The sequence below is a fragment of the Mauremys reevesii genome, linkage group 15 (assembly GCF_016161935.1).
Source record: "Mauremys reevesii isolate NIE-2019 linkage group 15, ASM1616193v1, whole genome shotgun sequence".
NCBI classification, from domain to species: domain Eukaryota; kingdom Metazoa; phylum Chordata; order Testudines; family Geoemydidae; genus Mauremys; species Mauremys reevesii.
The window spans coordinates 29,427,378-29,442,418 of NC_052637.1; the positions used below are offsets into that span (position 1 = coordinate 29,427,378).

The 15,041-nt window shown below is 51.9% G+C and overlaps 1 protein-coding gene across 2 annotated transcripts in view; it reads left to right on the plus strand.

Moving 5' to 3' along the window:
• The window catches only part of QRICH2 (glutamine rich 2), a 49,570-nt gene that overhangs the window by 22,985 nt on the left and 11,544 nt on the right, over positions 1-15,041 (plus strand). For both annotated transcript variants that reach the window (XM_039501939.1, XM_039501937.1), the window contains exons 7-15: positions 478-578; positions 1,474-1,588; positions 2,295-2,546; positions 5,081-5,203; positions 5,926-6,000; positions 6,817-6,981; positions 9,055-9,176; positions 11,840-11,905; positions 13,981-14,082. In XM_039501939.1, the coding sequence (XP_039357873.1) occupies positions 478-578; positions 1,474-1,588; positions 2,295-2,546; positions 5,081-5,203; positions 5,926-6,000; positions 6,817-6,981; positions 9,055-9,176; positions 11,840-11,905; positions 13,981-14,082 (1,121 nt within the window). The remainder of the gene's footprint in view (positions 1-477; positions 579-1,473; positions 1,589-2,294; positions 2,547-5,080; positions 5,204-5,925; positions 6,001-6,816; positions 6,982-9,054; positions 9,177-11,839; positions 11,906-13,980; positions 14,083-15,041) is intronic.

Consider the following 15,041-nt stretch of genomic DNA (forward strand, 5'->3'; position numbering starts at 1 on the left):
CCCTACCTAGCCCCCTTGCAAAGAGAGCCCCAGATTCTTCAGCCGTCCTACCCAAGCCCACCTCTGCTCTACGTCTTGCCAAGGATTATTTTCCGTCATGATGTACACTAGACTGCCCTCTTGCTTTCTGTACTCAGGGCAGTTTGGAAGGGGGAGGACTGCTGGGTGAGTGGGACAGTGTGCAGATTCCTAGCTACTGAATAGGTTAGTCCAAGATCCCCTGTGTGTGTGTGTGCGTGTGTGTGTGTGTATCACATTTTTGTGTTTAATACACTGAGCTAAATTCAGATATGAGTGGATGCAAATCCTTTGAAATAATTAGAGTGTTGTCTGCTTACCTCAGGGCTGCGTTTAGCCGTATTTGAACCCAGCACACGTGCTGAGGCCGGGGCGGGGGGTGAGGAGTTATTCAGCCATTTTGAGGGAAGTCCTTGCAGGCAGATGTGTGCCTGAAGTCCTGACTTTTCATGGTTCTAGGTAAGGAAGCTGCAGAATGTCCTTGAAGCAGAGGTGGCAACAGAAGCAGATCAGAAAGAGAAGGGATCCAGTCAGATTAACCTGCAGTTAGGTTACCTCAGGTAAAAAGAGGCGAAGAGAGCTGTGGATGTGTGCGTCTCTGATGCTAAAGCAACAGGCTCCAGCAACAAGCTTCAGTTCCACAGGATTCACACGAGCTGTAGAGCTGGCCTCTGATAAGACAGGGGCCTGTTATCAGACAGGTTACATTATTTAGTTGGTGTTGGTCCTGCTTTGAGCAGGGGGTTGGACTAGATGACCTCCTGAGGTCTCTTCCAACCCTGATATTCTATGATGCTATAATAAAGCTGGACTCTAATACTGATCCAGACTCCAGAGGATTCGTACCTATGCTACAGAGCTGGATTCCAGTGCCTCGTTTGTTGTTCTTTCATACAATCTAAAGTTTCTGATCCGAATCCCTCATGTAGACCTGAGCTGTGATATCTAGTTCTGTCTCACCAGGTTCAGACCTGAGTTGATGCAGAACTGAACTACAGTTAACTACTCAGGATCCCAAGTAGTTTGTCATGACCAAGACTGTCGTCCCTATTCCGTTCCCCGGGACGGGGCTGAGCTGTAGCATCTGGTCCACGTTCTGGAGGACTTATGAACTGCATAACCTATAGGGCTCATCCATGCTAACTAGACCGCAGCCCACTAAGGCTGGCTTAAAAATGAGCTAGGCTCATTCCCAGCGTCCCAAAGGGTTTGGTGCATGTAGAACTGTTTTGTAACAGGTGACCCATATGCCATGGTTCGTAGAACAGAACCGTGTCAGGGGCCAAATTCAGCCCTAGGGTAAACAAGCTGACTTCAAAGGGGAGCTGCATTTGGCACAGCGGAGGGTTAGCACCTCCCCGTGCTGGGTGCTGGTCCCTGTCTCCGTGCTCCAAGCCCCATGGCAGCACCTCTGCTCAGCAAATGACCCGTTCTGTTGTTGGCTCTGTGGTCCAGATCGACAGTGCACGACATAGAGAAAGAGCTGCAGGAGCTGAGGGAGCAGCAGGATCACGGCAAAGCCAAGCTGGAGCAGTCGGTCACTGACACAGCCCTCTACCTGCAGGAACAGGTCAGGTGGTTTGAGGCGAGAGGACGGGCTGCTCACTGGCTTGCTGTGAAACAGCTGCCCTTTGGGGTTGGCACAGTGGTAACTCTGGGTATCTCTGCTTGCCCAGTTCCCCTGTGGTGTCGGACAGTTGTTCAGTACAAAGGTCTCCAGATTTCCTCCTCTTCAAGCCAGCGCCCTAGCCTTGTGGAGTGGGTCAAAGCTCTTAGCTGGGCTCCAAAGGGCCTCTTGCCTCACTAACTGCTGCCTCCTCCCTGGATCCTGCAGGGGAAGGAAGGGGCATTTGAGCTCCCTCCAGAGCCAGGGAAACATTTTTCATTGGTGTAGGACAGGATGGGCAAACTATGGCCTGTGGGCCAGATACAGCCTGCCAGCCATTTTCATCCGGCCCTCGAACTCCTGCTGGGGAGTGGGATCTGGGGCTTGCCCTACTCCGGCGCTCCAGCTGGGGAGCAGGGTCGGGGGCCGCTCCATGCGGCTCTCGGAAGCAGCGGCATGTCCCCCCTCCGGCTCCTACACATAGGGGAAGCCCGGGGACTCTGCTCTGCACACTGCCCTCACTCCAAGCACCATCCCCACAGTTCCCACTGGCCAGGAACCACAGCCAATGGGAGCTGCAGGGGCGGTGCCTTAGGTGCCTTAGCAAGCAGAGAAATTCTGCTGGGCGCTGCCTGTTTCAAACCCAACTCCTTCTCTCCCCTGCCTACAGTTAGACAAGCTTAGATCTATCATAGAGAACATGATGACCTCCTCCTCCACCTTGCTATCCATGAGCATGCCCACTAGCCCGGCGCCTGGGGAGGCAGCGCCGCATGGCACGTGCCCGGCCTGCAGCCTAGACGTCAGCGAGCAGGTTAGCCAGCTGTTCAAACGCTACGAACAGCTGCAGGATTTAATTAGCAGCTTCATGACGAGGCACGCGGAAAGCAAGCCAGCAAAGCGGCCGCCGCTGAGGAGCCAGGTAAGGCCAGCCAAAGGGAAACACCCTGCTTTATTGTCCAGGCTTCCAGGCCGAAGCTGTGACCGTAATGCAGTACCTGGGGGGAGCGAGGGATGGAGGATTTCAGTGGCCCTGTGAGGGGATGGTTCAGACTGGATCCTTTGGGATCTGGGTCCACAGCCCAGTGCAGCAGTGAGTCAGAGCAGCAGGCGGCAGCCCAGGGCATGCTGATTGCTCCTAATGCAGAGCCCACGGGAAGCGCTGCCCACGGGAGTCATGTGACTGACCAATTCAGCCCCTCTGCGCTGCACACCATGCAGGAGCAGATCACTGCCGGCTCCCTGGGAAGCCCATCGTTGTTCTGGCTCCTCGTTTAGCCTTGGTTTACACCTGTTGGCGGGCCTGGGAGGTGGGTGCCCTGACCCCTCATCTCGAGGCCTGGTCTCAAATCCTGATTTTAGGGGTCACATGTCAGAGTGAGTTTTGTGTGTCTTCCCACTGCCTAGTGGGCTCATGCCCAGCCCTACGAAGCCATCCCAGCGTTCCGCATGGCTCGTGGTTTCTGCTCTAGAGAAGCTGCAAACTGGAATAGCAGGGGTGGTGGAGGCCAGGACCGAGGCACATTGCCAGACTGCAGTAGGTGGGGGTGCAGGTCAGGGCTTGGGTGCATCGCCAGAGCTGTGTGAACGTATCCTCTCAGGGCTGGCATAGCAGGGGGTGCTGCAGGTGGGGCTGAGGTGCCTTGGCAGAGGTGTGTGTGGGATTCCAAGACCGGATTAGCAGAGTGTGCTGCAGGTTATGATCAGCAGAGCTCTATGTGTGATGCAGCTTGCTTATTACCTGCTGTCCTGTGCCAGGCTGAGGGCAGTGCAGTGTCTCTCTTCCGGTAGCACTCAGCTTCACCAAAATGGCAAAGAAGAAGAGGAGGCAGGGATTTGAATAGGGATTTTGGCGTAGCAGTTTGAGTCCAGTGCAAATCACAAGGGTTCCATTCATCCATTTGCTCTGTGGTCTGTACCTCTAGCTTTGCACAGGTTCCCACCCTGCCCTCAGACACACGTTGCACTATCAGTTCTATGTGCAACTTGCAAGCCAGACAGTCCAGTCCGTCTCTCATCCGTGCACCCATGTCATAAGGGAATATCCCATCTCTGGCTTGATGCTGTTCAGATCAGCACTTGTCCAGAGCAGAGCTGGAAGAAGACCCTAGTTCGTGACCGAATGGGGAAATGGGCTACACGTGACCCCGTGTGGCATCAGTAAATCCCACAGTACATCTGCCATTAAATGAAGAACCTGAGATTAGAGAGGAGAATGAGGCCAGCCCAGTCCTTGTGTGGATGTAGGTGGCACAGTTACGTTCCTGCCGCTCTTGGTGTTGGATCTCCTGTGTGGGACAACATAGTGGCCTTATGACACTTACACCGTATCATTCTTCACTGTGTCAGAGCCCCATTATGATGAACCGATGCAATGTTATGATCTATCTAGAGATCTATGCATGAGATTGGGGCCAGGACGCCTGAGTTCTCTTCCTATCACTGTTTTGGCACAGAACCTCTCCATGCCTTAGTTTCCTGTTTGGTGAAGTGGGGACAAAAATACTTACTTCTTGGGGATGGGGTTTGTGAGCCTTACTTGCTCAACGTGTGGAAAATGTTTTGGGAGATGAACAGTTTCTGGTCGTGGTTCAGCAGTCATTTTCTAGCTGATCCGAATGGCACCTTCACCGAGCTGAGCGGGCCCCAGGAGATGCTGGAATGATTCCTAGGGTCAAATATTCAGCTGCAGCTTCTCTTTCACGTTAAAAGTCACAGTAGCTGATTGTGTCTGCAAAAGTGGGCACAGGCTCGTTTTGCACAAACGAATCTGAGACGAGGGTGAGCAGCGATAGTGCACACACACAAGTGTTGGCTTTGCGTGTCTGGAGTATGCATCCTCTTTTGGAAGCAGAGTCTGCAAAAACAATAGCCAGCGCTAGGCATGTTGTAAATATCACTCCTAAAAGGAAGGCTCAGGGGATCAAACAGATCCATACTTAGCCAGTTCCAGTACAACCCGTGGGTGCTGGCACAGAACTATAGGCCCTCGACTGCCACTGGGAACCACTTTTTATCTGGAGTGTGTCCAGCAGGAAGGGATGTGTCCTGGATACCCCATATATCATTCTGCCCAAGGGGGACTGGGGATTGGTGAAGAGTTGTCTAAGGAGCCTGTCACCTTGAGGTCATTCATTTGAATTGACTAGTAGTGGCTGAAAATCTTTGCCATGGATGCCGTGTAAGTGTGGCCTGTGTGACACATGCGGTCGATCCAGATCTCCATGTGCAAGTGAGCAGGTGTCCGTGTCACCAAAAGCACATCCACGGCTGGCAGCCTCAGAAGTGAAGCCAAGCACTGGCTGGGCCCAGCTGTAGCGGGGAGCCCTCCGAGGGAGGGATGAGGCGTCGTACCTCTTGCCCGTGCCAGGCCTGCTCTGTGGTTCGAAGGCTTTGTGTCTGTCACTAATTACCTGCTACAGAGCTTCACTTTCCCCTCCATTGCCTTTGAATCAGGACGAAGAGCTGCTGAGTCGCATCCAAAACACCATCCTCCAGGTGCAAGGAGACTGTGAGAATCTCAATGCCACCACAGGGAACCTCATAGAAGACCATCAGCAGAAGCAGAAGGATATTGCTGTAAGTGACGGCAGGTGGCCTGGCTAGAGGATAAGGTGCTGCCTGTACTCACCAAGGGTGTGGGTGGCTTGGTAATCAGGGATGCTCTTAGCACTGTGCATCCTCATCATGGACGCTCGTTAGCAAGGAAAACAAAGGGATGGGCGGAGGAGACAAAGGATCCTCTCTCCTGCCCTGGGAGAACCCAACACATCTGAGGCTCTACATAGCACAGAGGATAGGTGGGTGTTAGACCTGGAGCTGCTCTCTCCTAGTCCAACATCAAGTACTGCAGGAGACTGAGTCATGCCACTGAATTGCCTGTTATGATACACCGGGGATTTCCTGAGGCTGTCATCAGAGACTGACCCCAGAAATATAACGCCCACCACAGGCATTAAAACATGAGGGGCCTGACGCACAGTGAGTCTCTGCTAGGTGAGCACCCTCTTGAGAGAGAGGAGACCTGGAAAGGGGATCAAAGGGCAGACAGGGAATATCACGTGGACAGCCCTCCTGTCTGCGGGTTCTTACATTAACTAGGCCCAGATGTGCCCCCTTCACCACCCTGCTGTTGTGTTTAGTGATGACTCAAGATATCTGAGCCCCAAGAGGCCTCAGGCCACCAGGGAGCACGTGCAGGTGCTGCTGGTGGTCTGGGAGATGGCAAGGATTGTACAGTAATCTCAGCCTCCCCGTTCTCTGACCGGTTTTCATCTCCGCCTCTTCTGTGTTCTGTAAAGCTTCTCTTCCAGTCACTGGAGAAGTTGGAAAAGGAGAAAGCAGACAAGGAGCATCTGGAGACAGAAATTGACGTGGTAAGGGGGTGTGCAGCACCGCTTGGGTGGGACAGATGCACGTGGTTTCTTTCACAGGCACAGGAGAGGTACGTTTAGGCTCTCTAGTCAGTGGGAGGTGGTGTGGTCCCCTGGCTAGGATCCCAGGCTGGAGAGCTGGGATCGGTTCCTGGCTCTTCTGTGTGGGACTTGGGCAAGTCTGTGACTCTTTTAAATGGGGCTGTGAGATCTGCTGATGAAAAGTGCTAACCATGATTACTTAGCATTTTACATCCTCTAAATGCAACTTTAAGGAGACTCTCCCTGTCGCGCACACACTGTTACGCTTATTACCTACACAGAAGCCAGAATTGTCAGTCGTGGCCCCTTATTTTGGTGCCTCAGCTGCTCAGTGTCTGTATGAGACACCTTGAGCTTTCAGAGGTGCTGAGTACCCACAGCTCCAATTGCAGCTACTCCTGACCTATGCCAGCATATGCAAGAGGAGGGTCCATGCTAGAGTTCTCCTGGGGTATCGTCGAGGAGCCATCCCAGGCGCCAGCCGTCTGAAATGCTGTGGCAGCATCTGCTTTGATGAGGAAGGGCCTGATCTAAGTGGGCAAAGGGGAGGGGGGAGAAAGAAAATGGATAGAGTTGAAGGATGGAGCCCTTCCGCAGAGCACCAGAGCCTTGATTGGGAAGAGAGGGAGGTGTCTCTTTCTGGGCAGTCGAGAGGGGAAGCCGTATGCTCACGTGGGGCCTGTGGAACGGGAATGCTGGGTGGAATGCCTCTCTCGTGCCCCAGGTTCTTCCTCCCTCCGCCCCCTCCCCGTCACTCTCCTTTCTCCCCCTGGCCAGAAAGCAGACAAGATCGCCCTGGCTGGCAAAGTCAGCCGCACCCAGTTTGATGCCACCACGGAGCAGCTGAATAAGATGATGCAGGATCTGGTGAACAAGATGAGCGGGCAGGAGCAGGACTGGCACAAAGTGCTCGACAAAATCTTGGTGGAGATGGACTCCAAGGTAAAGCTGGAGACCTGCCTTCTGCATGACACACAGCCCCGCCCAGTGCATTAGCCAGCTACCAGCCACAGGAAGGGCAAATGGGGGAAGGGACTTGGCCCAGTTTAGAGCAGGACGGGATGAGGAGCTTGGTCCGCTCTAAACACTGTCTCTGCTATAACTGCCGGGGTTTTCATGCAGGGCCTGGGTCCTATTCTTCCTAGGGCCCCTTTACGTTACTCTGGGGCCTTCAAGTGAGCAAAAGTTACGCTCGAGGCCCGTTCCCGCTGCCAGACCCCACTGCAAAGGGGCCGTGGTGTACATGGGAACCCGGCCAGCAGTGTTTTATTTTTAATTCTCATTTCCTTCTGCCTCCTGTAATGGATCCAGACCTGAGCCCACGAGCAAGGGGACTTTGTCATGCATGCTAGGAGTGCTCAGGGAACAGATTGCCATGCAACACACAGCAAGCCAGATCTGGGACCCCTGCCATGCAGGGTCAGATCTCATCCAGCTGCTGCTGGCCTCAGAGAGGGTGCAGGGGATGTGACACAAGGTGTCCTGCTGCCTATGTATTTAGCCCTTAAACCAGGAGCTCCTTGGGGCAGGGATTCTGTGACAATGCTGAGCATGCTGGTGCTAAACCAGGCATGACTTTTTGTTTTCCTCTCTTCCTATTTCACATGGCTCAGCATTCCCCAGCACTGACCGATGTATCCCCCGTGACAGAATGACAGTTCCCTGCAATATCCTCAGTGAACTTCACTGAATTAAGCTAATTCCTTTGGGGTCCATCGTATTAAAAATGCAGTTGTGTGTGTGTGTGTTGTGGTGGGATTGTGTGTCTTTCCATGGGACGGGTAAATAGGAGACCAGCAGTGAGTAATTAGGCAAATTCCCTCAGATTGTAACATCCCCAGAGAAAGCACCGCCCTGGACAGGCTGATGTGTACTAGTTCAAACTCCAGGGATCTACAGACAAAGAAAGGGATTTGGGGTAAATAGCCTGATTTTAAACTGGCTTAGGGCCTTCTTCCTGATCCAGGACCCCTGATCCACGGAGGGCCCCAGTCGTTAGGGGAGGGTTGGAAGGACTGGGCCTACTGAGGCCGCATAAGACTGGGTGCTTGTTCTGAGCTGAAGCTGTGATGAACTTGAGACCACAAGGCAGCCCCTTGGTGGGGGTTTGAAGGACTGCTCCTGCCTGAGCCCATGTTATTGTGGGGGTGATGGCTGGTAGCCTTATTAGTGTGTGTGGAGGTTCTTTGTTTGTAACATGTTTTCTCTGTAATGCTTTTTACCTCGAGAATCAGAGGCTTGCATAGAACGAGCTGTGTGGTACTCATAACCAGAGCAATCACACCTGTTAACCAAACCATCTCTGAAGAGAAAGCAAGCGAGTGCCCTGGCGCAGCCTGTCTGTGCTGGGAAATAAACAGTGAAGGCAGGGAACTGTGCAGTCTGGAAATACCCTGGTCAGAAGGGAATGAGAGGCGGGAGAAGCAACAGCTGGGGAGCTGGAAGCCAGAGAGCAGGTGCCCTGGCTGGGCCAGTGAGTGGAAATACAGGTGGAGTTGCCCTGAATTGTGACACCCCCTGACTGTGGGCTGAGCAGAATTGCCCGCCTTGTTTGATGTGCTGCCTGTGTGGTTGTAGTGGTGCCCTGCTGCTGTCCCATCACTTAGAGATGATCTGTGGACATTCGGTGAATCTAAGAACCTTAGGAGGTAAAGATGGAAAGGCCCCGCTCAGTGTTAGATCACTCCCAGCAATCCAAGATTGTTCTCTGCAGTACATTTCCTAACACTTCCTGCCATCTTATTCCAAATGACCCAAGTGATGGAGCTTCCACCACTTTTCTTGAGAGACTGTTCCAATCTGAACAGCAGGGGAAACTTCCCAGGGTGAGATGGGACAGCCTCTGATTTCCTTTGCCTAGCTTCATCCCACAGCTCCTGCTTCTACCTCCATGTCTCCCTTTAGAAAGCATCTCTCTTCTCCTGGGTGTTCACTGCCTTTGAACCCATTGGTGAGCCAGTTGTACACATGCATACAAATGCGCACAGCTTTCACGAACTGTGCATTGCCTTGCAGCTGGACCGCCTGGAATTAGATCCCTTCAGACAGCAGCTGGAAGAGCGTTGGAAGGCCATCCGGAAACAGCTGAAGGAGAGGGCTCCGCAGTACGCAGCGGACGATGCTGCTGGAATTAGGAAGTAAGCACATCCGGAGATGGACAGCTACAGCTTTAGAGAAACACGTTACACCGAGGGATTGGTCTCTCTGTCTTCCTGGGATAACCTCAGTCAGGTTGACTTCTCTTGTGGCTTATCTACACACAGAAGTTGTACCATGCCAGGATAGTTAAAGCACTACAAGCCCCTAGTGTGGATGTAATTATACCAGTATAAATATGCTTAGACCAGTACAGCTGCTCCATACGGGAAGGGGAATAACGATAAGGCAACTTTATCCTGGTATAACTGCATCCACACTAGAGCTTGTACTATAACACAGTCGGTTAAAAAAAAATCACCCTTCTAGACAACATAGCTATACTGCTATAAAAATTGTGTGCAGACCTGGCTTTAGGATTTTTCTAGTGCTCGCCTATTCAAATGCTATTGCAACTTTCCTGACCTAAAGGTGTTTCCAGCTTCTTTGCTCCTGTCGTTCTGTTGCAGGCAGAAGCTCAGTTGCAGAACAGGGAGGCTGTTAACAATGAAGAGGGAGATTTTCAAAGCTGCCTAAGGGATTGGAAATGAACAGGCATCTAAATCCCTTACACGGGTTTGAAAAATCCTGTCTTAAAACCTAAGAGCTGGTAGCTCTTGAAGTGCACTAGGGACTTCGGTGTTGCTACTGATTTTATGTGGAAGGCCATCAGATACTATGCTGGTGGGCAGCAGTACAAAGCCCTCATATAAGAGAGATCGCTGCCTCTTCAGCCAGAGCCATTTGGAGGAATAGGTGAGGGCAGGTGTATGGTTCAGTGATTACAGCGGGAGATTGGGACTCATGGCTTTTATTCCTAGCTCTGGCCAGGTTCATTGTGTCTTCTGGGGAAGCCCCTTACTGCCTCTTTCTGCCTCAGTTTACTCGTGTGTCATATCTACTTAAGAACGTCACAGGGGTTTGCTCCTCAAGCGGTGTCAACATTCACAAAGTGCTTGGCGATCCTGGGGTGAAAGAAGTGAAGAGAAACTTTCCCATGAGTTTTACCAACACAGGGAATTGCCACCAGTTGTGAGTTGTCCCCTATGTAGGGCCACTAGAGGGCACCCGTGCTCAGTGTGTACGTCTGAGGCACGGGCCCACACACTGCAGGGGCTGCCAGAGAAATGAAACCTGGCGGGTCCTGTCGCACCCTGTTAGCCAGATGACACACTAACAGTTTTGTATGGCCCACGTGTTCTGTAAGATACAGACAGGGTCTGACATCCAGAATCCACTTCCCAGCTCACACGTGTACTTGTGTGCTCTCTCCCATGGGCCACCTGTTATTTTTTATTGAACCTAACATCAGATCCACTGGGAGGGGTGGAAAATAAAAGCAAACAAACTCTGATGAGATGAGTCAGGTTTTCCCCCAGCATCAGGCAACCTCTCCAGGGAAGGCAGGGGTGCCTATGTGGTTGATTTCAGTTTTGCCTGTAGGGTGATCTTTACATAAATGGGCAGGTTCAGAGCCGCCATGCAGTCCCTGCAAGAGAGATTGCGCTTTCATGTCAACTCAGGACAGGTTTTCAGTAATGCCGGTGGCTGATTCATGACCCTATCCTTGCTTTGTTAATGTTAAGAGTGATTAGGAGCAGGATTGTTCTGGGGTTTGGGGTCTGAAGGTGCAGATCTGGTTCCCGGTTCTGTGCCCTCTTCCCCCGACAGCTTTAATAGGATTGCCTAAGGTTTATGTGGGTGCAGGTTCCACCCCTTCATCACAGTTCTATGCCAAGTTACATGTGCTTTTAAGCAATTTTTTCCTGGTGTGTTTAGTGCTGATAGAACTGCAGACTGGGTGTAGTGTGTAAAAGGCCAGTGTGTGTGATAAGTGTGAACGTGGGTGTAAATTTCGTATCTGTCGATATGTGTGTGACACCCAGTGCCTGGTGTGTAAAATGATTTCATAGCAGTTACAGGTGCAAGGTTTATGTGTACGACAAAACTTAATCACGCTGGCAATGACAGCTAGCGGTTAGCGCAGGGGAGTTGGCGTCACGGCCGCTGAGCCTGCCTCTGATTTGCGAGGCGACCTCGGGCAAGTCACTTCTCCACCTGTGCACTGAGGATAATGACATTGGCCCACCTCACAGGGGATGTGGAAGGAGTGAATGTGTCACTTTTCCCGTGGTGTTTATTATTTGTGTTACTGTGTCGCCTCAGAGCCCTAGTCGTGGCCCAGGACCCCATGGTGCTAGGTACTGTACAAATACAGCACAAAAAGAGTCCCTGCCCCAAAGTGCCCACAAGCCAAGGATAGCCCCTTTCATCTGAGTAACTCCGAGAATTATTATCATTATATATTACAAATAACTGGCCAGATCCTCAGCTGGTAGGTAGTTCCACCGAGGTCAATGGAGCTGTGCTCATTCACACTAGCTGTGGATCTGGCCCAATACATAGAAATACCGACGAAGGTACTTGAATAAAATTAGTTCCCTGGCCAGCGTATCGCTGATATGGTCACCCAATGGAGCTATAGAAATATTTCATGTCCCAGGTCACCATTCTTAGCGCCCTCTGTGGCTACTTGGTGGTCCTCGAGGCTTGGGGCTCTGTAACTTCTTATTCAGTCCTATTGTCCTTAGCACAGATCCAAAGAAACTGTTTGCCCCTGGGCCCAAGCCTGTAATGATTCCCATGTCTGGTTTCATCCCAACAGAAGACTGATGGCTCATTTCCACTGCATTTCCTGCGACAGACCTCTGGAAATGGTGGTGCCTGGCCCGTAAGTACTGGACTGTGTTTCCTGAGCGCATGGATGCAAATGTTTTATTGGCGTAAACGGGGCTCTTCAGAGTGCTGCGGCCTTTTACAGGTGGGGCTGGTGGGCAGCCACTGCTCATGGTCTCTTGAGTTCAGCGACATGGATTAAGTGACATGAAGAAAGAAATAGGGTGGAGGAAGAGGGGCAGTGATGTATTTTCCCCATGTTGGGGAGGGAAACATGCCTCCCTCTGCATCCACATACACCGTTTTCACAGTGCTGTGCCCCTGTGTGCCTTAGCATGGTGATTCAAACACTGGTGACATGTCCCCGAGGTGGGTTCAGAAGCTGCTTTTTGGGGGTACCCCTCAAACTTCCTACTGGATCTTAAGCAAGTTTCTAACCCTTATTGTGCAGAAACCCTCCCAAATGTGACTAGCTGCAGTAATTAGGTTCATTGGCTACAGCTCACAGGAACCACCTTACCAGGTCAAACCAATGGGGTTACAGGAGACAAAAGGGGGTGGTTCAGGTACCAGGGGTAAAACCCTTGCTCCAGTGGTGTGAGCACAGAGCTGGAAGCCAGGACTTCCTGTGTTGTCATCCCAGCACTGCCACTGGTCGAGCTGGTTGGCTATTTTCCAGGGGAACATTTTTCCATCAGAAAATGCCAGTTCTTGGACAGTGAAACATGTAGATGCTGACAAAAAATCTGTTTGAAAAAGCCCGATAGAAAGCGTTCCGATGATGTCGGAGCATTCCATGGCGACAGTTTCAGAAGGGAATGTTTTGGTTTTGAAATTTATTTTATCTTACAAAGGGATACACATTTAAACCCCCAAATCAGAACAAAAAATGGAATTTTGTTTTGCAGGAGTTTTCTAATCTCTCTTCCCCCCCCCACCCAATTTTGGAACAGAAAAAATGTTTCATTGTGTGGAATTTCACACAAAATGGAAAATCTGGGTCCCATCCAGCTCTGCCACTGACTCTGTATGTGGTCTTTGGCAAGTCATTTAATCTCTCCATGTTCTTGGCTGTAAAATGGGGGATAGTAATATTTTACTGACCTCTTAGGAGGCTAATAAATCAATGACTGTGCAGAGCTTTGTCCATAGAAAGTGCTACAAAGGGAGGATTATAAAGTAACCGTTTTCAGGAGCTCATCCTCCCCGACCCTTGCTGTGAGATACTCGCTGTGTGGTGCTATCTCCAGTCCCCTGTGCTAGGAACGAATGCTTCATAGCGCCTGCAAACTTGGAAGAGCTGTGATCAAATGAGATAAAGCCATAATCTCTTTAACTCTGGCATATCCGATGCTAGAATCTGATTGACACTGAAGTGGAAAAGCAAGGACAGTCACCAGAATAGTGACAGGTTTCAGAGTGTAAATTCAGATGCAGTTGGCCCGATATTAATTATTCCATTCCTGCGCTGTGGCCGGGGGTGGTGAAGTGAGGAAGGGGGCAAGGGACAAAGATAAATTTAAATTCCTTTTGCACTCCCCACATTCTGGAGCCTTGCACAGTCCTGCCCAGCCCCCAGTGTAAAGTAGAGCAGCCCTTAGGCTGCTCTAACTTAAGCTTTTTTTCCCATGGTCCTAGGAAGTAGGGAAGAGCTTTAGTGCAGTGCACTCTGGCCATACCCCGTGCCGGGGCTGGCATGGAGCCCCAAGCCCAGCTCTTCGCTGGTCAGGGAGGCCCCTTGCCCAAGAGAGTTTCTCAGGGGCCATTTCTGCCCACTTTCAGACCCCTTTACGCTGCCAGAGGGGCATGAAGGTGTTACTGCAGGGAATAGAGTCTCTCTGGTGCTGACCCCCATCCATGCTTTAGGGTCCAGTAAACTTCTGCTAGCGCTGGCCCTGGAGCAACAATGGGAGAGGTCGATTCAATCCATGATTCGTTCTCCAGGGTTCACATACGCCCCCTGCTGGATGGCAGCTACAGCACTGTGCGCCATGTACAAATGAGGGGCTGAGATCTCTCTGCGGGGACATGTGGCAAACCCCAGACATGCCAGGCAGTGGATTGAATAACGAGGGATGTTTGGATTTTCTCCTCTTCTTCCCCTGACCCCTTTGCTTATTGACTCGGCAGGACCATCATGACCATCCCCTCCGTGCCGGGGTTACCATCCCACCGCTCCCTCCGGCCCTACACCGTCTACGAACTGGAGCAAGTCAGGCAGCACACCCGCAGGTACGGTGCAGGCGGGAGGGAGGGGCCTTTACTCCTAGTGTTGGGCTTCACGTGTGGGTGGGGACCAGAGAACGGGGGTTGAGGGGGAAGAGCTCTCCATCTCCACTGGGAGTGGTGGCAGCGCAGAGGTTCCTCTGCCAGCAGAAGCTTCTGACGTTGACCGAGTTGGAGCAACAACTGCAGCTTGGACCAGCCCAGCCAGGCGGGGCCCTTCCCAGGCCTTCCATTTCCGGCTGTCTTGGAATTAGCAGAGTGGGGACGGTTCCCCCCAACCCCCTTTCCCCATCACCCTACTGCAGGCCTGCTCTTCCTAGCAGAGGGCTGCCTGCCTTCTCCTAGGGCGAATGGCCGCTCTCCTGCCCCAGGTTCCAATGCACTGAAGCTTTGTACTGCTGCGATTTGCTAGTTAAGTGAATGCCGCTGCCTTTCGCTCCATGCTTCCTGAAGCCCAGAGCTGGAATCCCTACACCTGCCGGGTCATTGAGAGGGGGAGGGGAATTTATCCAGACTGTTGTGAATTGGCTAGGGGCCAGTGCTGCTCTCAGGGACACCTGTGTGTTATGTCCCAGTTTACAGGACTGCCCCGTAAATCAAGGCACTGAGATGAGGTACCTAAGTGTCTGCACAGCAGTCATTGAACTCCCAAGGTCCTGCCCCAGCACAGGCTGGGCTCAGTGTAAACTCTAGGATGGGTTCTCTAGGGACCACTGCTTTGGTTGTTCGAAAGTCCTGGTCAGGAATCGAATAGGGATGTCCCTAGGATCTTACATGGAGCAACCCCACTGATCTTCTTGGGAGTTGCACTGGTGTCAGTGACAGCAGACTTTGGCCTTGCAGACGTTTGCAAGGAGTTAACTGACCTTTTCTCCCCTCGGCCGCACAACCCTGCACAATAAAACCTTTGTAGATCCTCCAGCTGTGGCGATAGCAGGAGCACAGCTCCAAACTCACTGCTGGGT